At 39.2% G+C, this 11,781-nt stretch overlaps 1 protein-coding gene across 1 annotated transcript in view; it reads left to right on the top strand.

Annotated features, from left to right (window-relative positions):
• The first annotated feature begins 52 nt into the window (after window positions 1-52).
• The window catches only part of Alpha-man-ia (alpha-Mannosidase class I a), a 57,666-nt gene continuing 45,937 nt past the window's right edge, over window positions 53-11,781 (top strand). The window contains exons 1-2 of the mRNA XM_064131651.1: window positions 53-1,107; window positions 2,409-2,633. Coding sequence (XP_063987721.1) covers window positions 715-1,107; window positions 2,409-2,633 — 618 coding nt within the window. The 5' untranslated portion in view covers window positions 53-714. The remainder of the gene's footprint in view (window positions 1,108-2,408; window positions 2,634-11,781) is intronic.

Here is an 11,781-nt window from a genome sequence, read left to right as displayed (position 1 = left end):
GGACTCGTGTGCGCGGGAGGTTGGTCGGCCATATTTGCAAACAGCATTCGCAACGGTGTGCAACAACGTTTAGCGTCCCCCGGTCAGAGTTTATTATCTCTGTCCCCGTATTCAGAAATCGTGATAAATATTGGCATTAATGATAAAATAATGGACATTCAACCCCAAGACTACCGATTTCCATATGTGAACGCGGTAAGTGCCCAAAATTCAGCAAAATTACCTTTGACAAAAAAATGTCCAAAATTTGTTAGGCTCAGCGTCCTCCGGTCTGAGCCTACAGTCTCTATCCCACTACTGAACAATCGCGATAAATATTGACATAAATGATAAAATAAGGCATATTCATCCTCCGGAATATTTATTTCCATTTGTGAACTCCAGAAGTGCCCACAATTCAGCAAAAATACATTAGACAAAAAATGCCAAAAATTTGTTACAACTCTAACGATAGAAGGCTTATTGCTGATTCTACGGATATCAAACTTAAATTCATATTTCCTACTTGATCGCTCGTCACACACCGAACAACGAGGAAGCCGCTCGCGATCACGTCCAGATGGCACTAGTCACGTGTCCCCTTCACTCTCACCCACTGGACAGTAATGGCGTGTGATGGCTCGTGAAATAGCAACAAACGTTGGTATCGTGCTGATTTAATTAATGCCCAGTAAAGTATATCGACCTTGTTGAGTGTTTATTGTTTTATCTGAAATGACGAATGCCACTAATGTACTCCCGTCTTACCAGCGTTTTGTTAATGGCGTCCCGGTGCCACTGTTTTCTCGTCGCTCATTTCGTGCAAAAGAAAAGTATCTCATAGTGCTTGTGTTTTTGACATTCAGTGCAATGTGTTTCGGTACGTTTTTTTTTCTCCCGGATTTGAGTAGTACCGGAAGTGCTTATAACAGTGTTTATCAAGTGTATCAAAAAATCCAAAAAGCTGGTCCGGATTTACTCCTGCCAGCACCACCACACGGTTATTCGGGCTCCAGAGACTCTCACGGTCCTGGTGGAGGTGTTAACGTCATTCACATAGGGCTGGAACGTCCCAATAATGCTGAGGACGAGGATATCCATATCATCGAGGACAAACAGAAGCTACAGGTTAGACCAGATGGTTTCGATCTCTCACATTCGCGTCGACGCTGTTACACGTGTCTATTTTAACTTATTTTCCATTCTCCATTGTCAATTTGATTTTATTTAGCGTTGCTCTTCATAGATCACGTAGGTGACTTGATAATCAGAGATTAATCTCCCTTGATACGTGAGATTATAGCCCTTTTTCTCTACTAAAGCATCAATTTTCCTGCTTTTGTTTGACTCCTTAATTTATTCACTCATGAAGTGATAACCAAGATGAAGGTTTAGTTATTCAATTGGACGTTATGTTTTCCTCTCCAACCTCATTAGCTTAATTCTCTTACAATCAAATTTATCTCATCACTTGAATAATTTCATCTCTCTGTCTGGCTTCGTCTCCTTATCATAACCTAATTGAGTTGAAAATGCCTAAACCTTTTATTTGGCTCTCACAATTAAGAAAAACAATTAGAATATCATCTGGATTCTACGTGTCTGTTTGAATAATCTGATTTGATAGACTAAATATTGATGGCTTCAAGACGATTATCAATACAGGTGACAGGTGACAGGTGACATTACCCACACCATAAATTGTCATTACTCTCGGGGTGATGAATCTGTAACACCTGTGTTGATACTTATCGCTATTGACCCTCTTGTTGCCCGAAGACAAGCACTCAGGGTATTATAAACCATTAAAAGGGCAACAAATTAACCTGATTGGGGTTATCAGTTGCTTTTTCTGGCATAGCAAATGTTTCCCAGGGAATGCATAGGCAATTCCCGTTATTAGATGAAATGAAAGGTCGTAATTATGGAGATGTAGTAAACTCCAAGTTCACAAATTTCTCAGGACAATATGGCGGTGAAATTTTTCCCCGAGCATAAACAATTATTATTTGTTCAAAATCAACATACATTTGAGACCTTCGATGTGATCTCAAGATTACCCACGTAATTTAAACAATCACCTGGCAATCTCAGGAGGCTTTAGCTCCACTGAGATGTGCTAGATGTCGCTGTCAGCGACTCTGAAATAATCCGAGTTGATTCTGGAATTGTCCTCAGAATCGTATTGTACCACAGGAGTCCACAGGTGCATTTCAGATGACACTGCATGGGTTCAGAATTGAATGAATATGGGAAGGGATTTTTTTTATACTGAATAATGTCTAGTTCTAGTTCCCTAAATTCAATTTTGTACGAATATTAAAAAATGTTCTGGGACAATGGACAGTTTAAAGCTAATTCCAATATAACACTATCTTAATGTTCCACGAAGATAGATGATTTTTAAATCATTACGAAAATTGTTTCAGGCAAAAATTGATGAAGAATATCAGCAGCAAAAAACGTTGGAGAAGCCCGACGCTGCTGTGGAATCTAGATCGCGTGTTAGTAGTAGTGTTGTAGCATGGTCACCGAATAATCGACAGGAGGATATTGTACAAACAGTATCATCGAGTCCAGCCATTCGTGTCATCCTCCCCGATGGAGAGGATAAGGATCCAGTGGTGCGGCGGCGTAGGGACACAGTTAAAAAGGTAAGTAAGGGATCAGTCCCTTTCACGTATTTTTCATAATTCATGCATGAAATTTTTGATCATTTATTTCGCCTAAATTATTATAACACGTGGAGCATTATTGAGGAAAGCTTGAATTTTGAAAAAAAATCCACAGCCGGTGGATTGTATTTTTTTTTCTGGACTCGTAGTTGATTCAGATACTTAAGTACCGTCGGCAGGACCTTTTAAGCCCGTTCAGTCGATTTAAGACTATTTTTTGCGTCACTATTCTATGATACTTTTTACTCAAACGATTTAAGCCTCGTAATTTACTCCCTCGAAGTTGTGAGAATTGTGGCAATTAGTCGGGCCCCTCTTCCGTCTATTCATCATCATTAAATGGTCAATTCAGTCAGTGGCAAGAAGGTCTGAATAAATTTAAATTCTGATTTTTCCTTGTGAGTCACAATGTCAAGGGGAAGAATACTCAATCAACACTAGCAATAATATTTTTTCAAATGGGCCATTGGTCTCGCTTTTCGTTGATACCATATTCGCCCTTCTTCCTAAGTCTTCAGGTATTTTCTCTATCCACTCCTTTATACTCAGCCAAGATTAAATTTTTTTCTACGGCATTTCTCCCTCAGTGTCTTCACGCTCCATTGCTTTTCTCTCTCAAATAACATTTTTGCCACTCATTTCAACTGCTTCGTGAAGTGACAACTGTTCTATTGTTGAAAACTTGAATATTAGTTTCCAGAGGTTCATTAAGGGAATATCGGTGTTATACTACAGTAGAAGTTACTCTCATTGTCTCCATTATAACGGAAAAAAGTCTTTTAACCGTACGTGAATCTCTTTGCGAAGAGAAAAAAATTTTTTTAATCCGAGAATCATTTCCCTCTCGTGGGATATATTCGTCAAGCACAGAGTGATAATACGTGGGAAAATACTTTATACTGATCCCCTTAGCACCAGATGCGGATAATTCACCAACCATCGGCCTAATTAACGGAATACCTTCCAACGACTCAGACGTTTACGCGCGGGGGGACGCTTGAAAACCACCGTCTGGGTGAAATTCTGAAACGTCTGCATATATTCCACCCAAAATTCCAATTCGCTTTGCATCAAGACCTGATTAGCCCAATTAAGTCGAGTATGCACTGACGAACTTTGAAGGCAGCATCTATTTAAGAAATTTATTTGCTTTAAAAATTAATTTTATTGGCAATGAAATTTGCCAATTCAGGGTGAAAGTGGTAATCAGAATAAAAGCTCCTCTGGGGTTGGACGAAGAATGTTTGAATGATGACAGGTGAAATACCAGTCGTCCCACTGATTCGTGCATCCCTTTCACATCATTCCTCTATATTCCCAATGAGTCCCGTCAAATAATTAATTCTAAAGGTAAATTTTCCGAATGAATGGAGCCAGTGAACACAGAATCCCCTTTGAATAAGATGCCTAAAGCTAAATCTTCATTGGACGCACATGATGTACATTGGTGTACCAGGGCAGGATTTCAATTAATGTAATTCCATAGAATCAGGTCTATCAAAATGGATGGGACACTAGGCAAGGCGTTTAACAATTCTATTCAAGATTTCGCTGGGTTTGCTAGTTTTTTTTTGTTCCACCATTCTGGACCGCAACATTCCCATGAAATTATCAGTCTAGTTACCGTTCCACCGTTTCTCGGGGCTTTCTCAGTGGCATTCTAAAAGAGAGTACCTATTCCTTGAGCTTTCTGCAACGGTTTATCTACTTCGGTCTAGCTCTCGGTCACGAGGAAAACCGCATTAATTGCCCGACATCACAAGAAAGGGTCTTGATTTCATTAGCGATAATGCCCGGCTGTGTTTCTACCATACGCCCCCACCCCACCCAAAATACTCATTTGGTGAATCTCCGGAGATAGAAGTGAAATGAAGAAAATAATGTGTCAAGTAATGGGATTTTTTTAAAGAGGATTGATAACTGCTTGATGAATTTTTTAATTATTCACTGAGGAATGATTAAAAGATAACTAGAGTGAGCAGGACAGCGTGGATTAAGAGTGAAAATGAAATTCAAAGTTAATGAATATTGCCCATTGAAATCCCGGTGGAGGAGCTGAAGGATTTCGTAATCTATCTGCTGATAATTAGCTAATTTCGATTCTACTGTAGGATGTAGTTTGAAGTTGGTAAAGATCAATGGAGAGGAATCATTTCCAGTGAGATACCTTCCTCGTTCATTCATTGGATTGATGGATCACGTTTTCTTTTCTTTTTTGTTGAGAAATTGTAGAGTTTCCTCAAACTTTTCCGAGATTGATCTCCTCCATAATAGTTAGCCACTTCTCGCGAATTACTTGAGAGTGTAAGATTCTACGTTAATCTCTCAAATCTCCATGGAAAAATTAAAAAAAAAAAATGGTGTCCAAATTCTCATAAAAGTAAATTGAATGGGGCATCAATCAAAAGGAGTGAAGCCCTGAAGGATCCAGCAATTGTCATTTAATCGTTTGCCGAAAAAACATTCACATTCCATCTTCTGCAAATATGTTGGAGATTAAGATTAACGACCACTGCAAATATGTCAGTTCAGATATGATATAAGCTTCTGAGTGCCTAAAGTAAAATTGATATGCGTTATTTCGCTGCATCACAATCTGCATCGAAGGGATATTTTTTTTTTCTCTCATGAAAAAAAAATATTGAATCGATGATCCAAATAGCCAAATCACTATGAACTTATCCTTCTATCAAATATTCTCTCGTTCGTACCCGCCCGCTCCACAACTTCCAATGGGCCTTTCCATTTGACCCCTCGAAATAACGTATGCAAAGCACAAATGCACGTGAGACCGTGCATCATCCAGAATATTGATTCTGTTAGGTCAGAGAACAGGGAGGCTCTAGATGAAAGCGTTGATATTCCTCAAGTAGTGGTGTTACAGATGTGAGCATACTTACTTCTGGCATACTCCTATGTGTCAGTTGGCTCTCTCCTGATGAATCGAGTGCCATAGGTACCAACAATAAATTTGCTGACTACCAAACATCGGACGAATGATTTATGAAGAGAGTTTGAGAAATGCAAATGGGGAATGGGTTAACGTCGGATGTTCTGTACAAGTTGAATGTTGAGACAACATTGATGTAGAAAACTTGTTCATCAATTACCCCAAATTTTCAATCTCTCTAATGAGGAGTAGTGAATGAATTAGTGCTATGATCCTTTAGGCAACGAATTATGGACTGATTAAATTATTATTGCTGACGCCAGGGACATTCCCATCTCCCATTTTGACATTTCTGTCGATCCTAAACGCGGGATTATTATTGGGGAGGAATCAGCGGTGAATGTTAAATCAGGGATTGTGTGATACATTTTTTTTTTACATTCACGAGTAAATAGGAAATGTGTGCGCATGCTGCAACTATCACAAATAATTGGATTTTATTGGAATGTGCTTTGAGGTCGAAATGGAGACTGAAGCGAAAATCCGTTGAACCAATGGGGGAGAGAAATAAGAGTCTTCCTGAAGAGGGTGGTATATTGTTCGGTTACTTCTAGGGCTGGTTCTATAGGTCGTTGTTTTAAACTCGTCTGTTCGATTGTACAACTTCAGTCGAGTGTATTTGTACAACCAACGAAAAATACAGAATTAGAGGAAAACAATTGACACATCCAAGAAACAATGAGACTGAAACGGCCACCCGATGCGATGTACGATTCATAATTTAATGATACGTTCAGAAAATTCCCCGGGTATTTTAGTTCGTTTAACGAACAAGTGGACTGACTACTAGGGGTATGAGAATTGAGAAAGTTTCATGTCCTGGCATAAAGTGCTTTACATCAACAATTTTGAATGAGTTAGTTTGTCATATTTTATTGATCCCATATTTTACGCACTCGTATGTCTAAAGTTCTCTGAATATGGCCAATGTTCACTTAACTTTGGCTTTGATTGCTGTTTATATGGCATATGCTGCGTTACTGTGGCTTTGGACAAGTCTGAATCGGTGGGCCATCTAAAATGATTTAGTTTGATAACTTTATCCTTTTACCGAACACTGGAACGTATCCGATTCCAGCATCGCCAATTGGATTGTGTGTTCGTGGCAAACTTTGTGATAGGACAATATTTAAGGCCGCAATTGTAGAAGTAATGGTATCCATGCAAGGTTACCCCAATTATGAATCAGCCCGAGATCTGCAAGTACTACCACCGGAGTAACCTCTCTGGAGCTAGAAAGCCAAATGCAACTATGGAGATTGCTTCAATTTAATAGAATAACTCGAATGCTGTTTTCATCAGAATGTGTTAGTACCATGCCCAGGGCTTATAAGTTTACTTGCCGAAAATCCAATGGTAGAATTGTTGTGAATTAACGAATGTCTTCAACCAATGGTGAAAATTAATCACAAAATTGTTGGATAATTATCCTCAACTTAAACAACCAAGTCATTAAAATTTAAGAAATACACAAGTGCGACGACCGCTGGTAACAAAGTAGTTTCGTCAAGTAAACGCCTCAAAACGTTGGCAAGGGTGACATAGTGACGACTAAAGTTCGTCAATTAAGTGAGGCGGAAAGCGAAACGAAATGCTCTCAGTTGTTTTGTTCACCAAGTTTGGGAAACGCGCCCACAGGCTTTAAAGGCTAAAGTTCCTCTAGCTTTTACGGTATATGGCAGTGAAAGGAAACCGAAAATTCCTTATTCTGGTAACTAAACCCAGCTGTCATGTTGTACATCTCGCTACCCAGTAACGTGCATTTATTTTCCCTAAAAAGTTGGATGCCAACACCCAGGAGAAATACAATTTTCCGAAGTTACCTAGTGCACCAACTCTGCCAAGTCGTCAAGGAAAACGAAAAAGATGTGGAAACAAACGTGAAGATGCTCCTTGAGACTACCACACTACTAATTCTACCACATAATTTCGTAATTTTTACTGAACAATTATCTCGGCGTGTGGTCATCACTGAAGTCACCGGAAGTGGGCTGAAGTGGTTGAAGACTGAATTTAATGAGACATCAAAGGCAAGAATGAGAAATTCAACATTACCTACCGGCAGTCCAGTGTCAGTGATTTATAATTCTTCAGAAATCGTCGCATACTCGTGGATGCTGTGACATAGTGATATAGATAGCTGTCGGAAGCAACGGAAACTAAACAGTGGTAGCCGGAAATGATGCCAGCCACCGTTGTACACTTCCGCTGCCAGGCAAGCGTCGGCCTCTGTCTATGCACGAATAACCTGGGGAAATTCGATCGTAGTACTAGCCTGCGCACGAGCGGAAATCATTCGACATTGGGTATGTCATATGAATGGATTCACATTGGCTTCAGTTCTAGGACTATTCTTCGATTCTTCTGGTCTCAATCATGAGACTATATTGTATTTCTCAGTTCTTTGAGACATCCACGTTGGAATTTTTACTTCGATTAGCTCTCAATATTTCTTTCTTGACGTTCAATACTCGAAAAAATTTTTCACCCCAAGTTTCAATGCTTTTCGAATCCAATACATATTGATCTTCATCATCACCGTATGCAGGCGCATCTCCTTGTTCTCCCCGATCAAAGTACGAAATAGTTTCGTCGAGAAATTTTTTTTCCTCGTGCATTATGCATTATAAACATGCGCAATTGTATGGTAAAATAAAATGTCAGGAAAAAAAAAGGTGGGGAACAGGTGATGGTGGCATAGGGCCAAGGCCAAATGATAGAAGAGTTGAATACGACAGCTGAGAAAGCCAAGAAATGGGGTGGGGGAGAGCTTTTCCTTCATGAATCTTCATAAATATGTATGAACGTCCTGTTGTCCCACAGGACCTTCGGTCTTACTACTATATGGGTATATAATACTTCAATGTACGAACCATTCCCGTTCTAACCTTCATCTCTTTCGCTTTTATTGTACTCCACTTGGTCTCACCACCTTGGCGTTGGAGGCAGCCGTGATTGTGCTATCAAGGATAATTTACTACAAGCTTTATTTACGTCTTCGCTCACGAACTCCTCTAACACGATCAAACTACCTGATATTAGGGTCGCAAATGTCATAGGAAATGCTACAGTTGAGGGGTTAATGACGGAAATGAGGTGTTTATTTATGATTTTATGGTGGAGACCTTATGGTGTTATGGATTGATTTGAAGGCGAGTATCAATGGGGTGTATCGTTAAAAAATGAATTTATGAAGTGTCCTTATGGGTCGTTTATGATTTTGTTAAAAAAATATTCGGTAGCATATTGCCAATCGATCAGGAAATACTGTTGTAATCTGGGCAATTGCTAGGGTAATTTCTCACTTGTTAATACTTCAATTGTCGATATCATAAATATTGACTGCTGTAAAGTTGGATAACCATTCGGTGCTGAAGGATGTTTAAAACTTGCGAGAGAATTCAATACTATTCCAGCCAGTGGTTTGAGTCAAGCTTTGGGATGACTAGGGCGATCAAAATTTATTCTCCTTGGCGGGCTATTCACTGTAACTTTTATTCTACGTTTGTAAATGGAATTTTCTTTTTTCTCGTCTACTTCATTTCCCATTTAAACGTAAAATGAAAGCAATTCCAGTATTTTATCTGAATGCAGAAGTTCTCATTATATTCAAACATTTTTGACAAATTTTTATCAAACAAATCGTGAAATTAATTTTGCATTTTCAACTGCTTTGATGGCAGTGTGTACAGACAGGGAAACTTGCCATCTCCTTTAACAGATGTTACTCATATTGACCATTGCATGCAGACGTGAATATTGAAATAACGACATGCAACCATCAATTCCAAACGCGTACGGAATTTGCGGTGATTTTGAATACCAACTAGGGCTCGTCACTTACCGCAACTTTCTGGTGTTGCCCTGAAGGGGGCGGCACTGATGGTGAGGGGGAGGGTGGAATATACGGGATATGTAACTATCTGCGTGATTTAATGCTTCACTTTAATGTCCGATTCTCGGAGGGGAGCTGGGGAAAAATCGAATCCTGGGGCAAAATGAAATTTAATGCGAGTGATTGACCCCATTAGACGATTTAAGAGAAAATAATTCAGATTTGAATGATTAGATTAGAGTAATACAATTTCTCAGATCAGTAATAGTATTCTCGACTGAAAATACGATGATTATCATCGCAGGAGTCAACGAACCACAATGACAATTGCAATTCAAGAACGATTGGCCTCTCGTTTGTCCTCTCATTTCATTTTCTCATCCAGTCACCCCGACTCGTTTTCTGTTTTTTTTTCTTTTTTTTTTCTATTTTTCACCCCCTCTACCTTGGGCAACTTGACTCGGTTGAAGTGCATGATTAATCGCATTGCATAAGCGCCGCCAGACGACGATTTATCGTTTGCAATTTGTCGTCGTTGGAGTTTGACGTACGGCAGGAATTAAACGCCAGAGGAAGAACGCAATTTTATCAAATATTATCTTCTGTATGTCAATGACATTGAAATCAGTGGTGATGGGATGGTAATTGATAAATGCATTATCATCGTTTATGGTATTTGTATGACACTCGTCATTGACACCCGGGGGGGTGCGTTAATTTGATGTTTTATTCTTGGAGATTTCATTAAAAAAACATGAGCCACTGATGTCTATTTATTGGGACAGTTCTAGACACATGAGAACCAGCTCGTAATCCACCTCGCATTTATGTCAGTCTCTTGGCTAGAGTTGACTACCAAAGGTCCCATGGGAAAACGACTACGTCGTGTCGTCTTACCTCGGTATTAATGTCCCTGTTAGGGGCTACAGTAAATGTCGCTCTCGCTGTACCACAAACTGGGCATCCTCATATGCCCTAGCACGTCGAGTAAGTGGCAATCTTGCTGGTACTTGGACCGACAATGGACTAATTATTGTAAATTACAGGATCAATATTGTTAAGACAATACGATTCACTGATTGTTGTTCCCGCCTGGTGATAAACATCAGGACTTTATCGTAAAAAAAATTCTGATGGTCTCATGTTTCTTCGGGAATGATATCTTAATTAACATTTTGAAATAATTGGCAGGAAATTTAAATAGCCAATGGGAGGGCAGTTCCTTCTCTCGATATATTACCAATCATAGCTCCTCCCCGTTGCTTGATATATATATATATATTTCGTGTGAGTCAGTATAAAAACAGAAATTCCTTCAGCATCAATAACCATCAATAACAACCGAACCACAGGCAACTGTAATTTCTCCACTGGTTTATAATATATCATGAAATATTTCCGTGCTTTCGGTTGGCGAAGTTTACAGAATTTTTTTTCTATTCATCAACTCTTGTTGCAAATTTTATTTCACTGCTGATGTTCACTAAACTAAAAAAATTGAATTATTCGCTCATTCCACTGGACATTCATGGAAATGGTTTTCCATATTTTCTGTATCAAAAGCTTTTATGTATGCCATCTCGTAATCAAGTTGTGAATTTCAATATACGTTAATTTGATTAGCTGAATTATATAGCGAGGGCAGAACAAAATATGTGAAGTCAGTGTGACAGACTTTGGGAGCTTTTGAAAAATTTTATGAATCACCCTGCGTTCGTTAATAAAATTCGCTGGTGCGCCACAAGAATTTGTCACAGCTTTCTAAATAATTTATCTGAACTATATTTTTCGCGAATCATAAAGTACGTGTTCAAGAAACGAGTGGAATTTGTGATGGTGAATGCATAGCAACGAGAGCCACTGTAGTCAGCCCGACTAGATTGTTGTCTTTTGATAGGAACCTAGTGGAGGGTGTCGGAAGCATGTTAAGGGCTCTCAGTATTATTCATAGCCACCTGCATTGAAAATATTGAGTACACGTATGACTGTAGTGGTGGAATGAGCTCGACATCGATCCCAAAAATTTAATAATCTTAAAAACGTGCGATTTTCACTGGAAAAACCATCAGTGCTTCCATGAGGAAGCCAAAAATCCAGCAAACGTAGAGATTACGATAATCCCTGATTATTCCATAATCGATGGAGGATCTAACTGATCCAGAAAAAAAATACCATTTTCACCAACTGAATGAGCTGCCAGGGACGGATCTAACGAAGCCTACAACTAATAACTTGTCCTAACCGCGACCATAGTAGTGAAACACACGTGGGAGTCTCATAACTTTCAGCCGGTCAACGTACAGTTTCGTATGCACCAAAGCTGGATTAAACTCGAATTTACC

This window comes from Diachasmimorpha longicaudata, chromosome 12 (genome assembly GCF_034640455.1).
Source record: "Diachasmimorpha longicaudata isolate KC_UGA_2023 chromosome 12, iyDiaLong2, whole genome shotgun sequence".
Lineage (NCBI taxonomy): Eukaryota > Metazoa > Arthropoda > Insecta > Hymenoptera > Braconidae > Diachasmimorpha > Diachasmimorpha longicaudata.
This window is presented reverse-complemented; position numbering and strand designations above follow the sequence as displayed.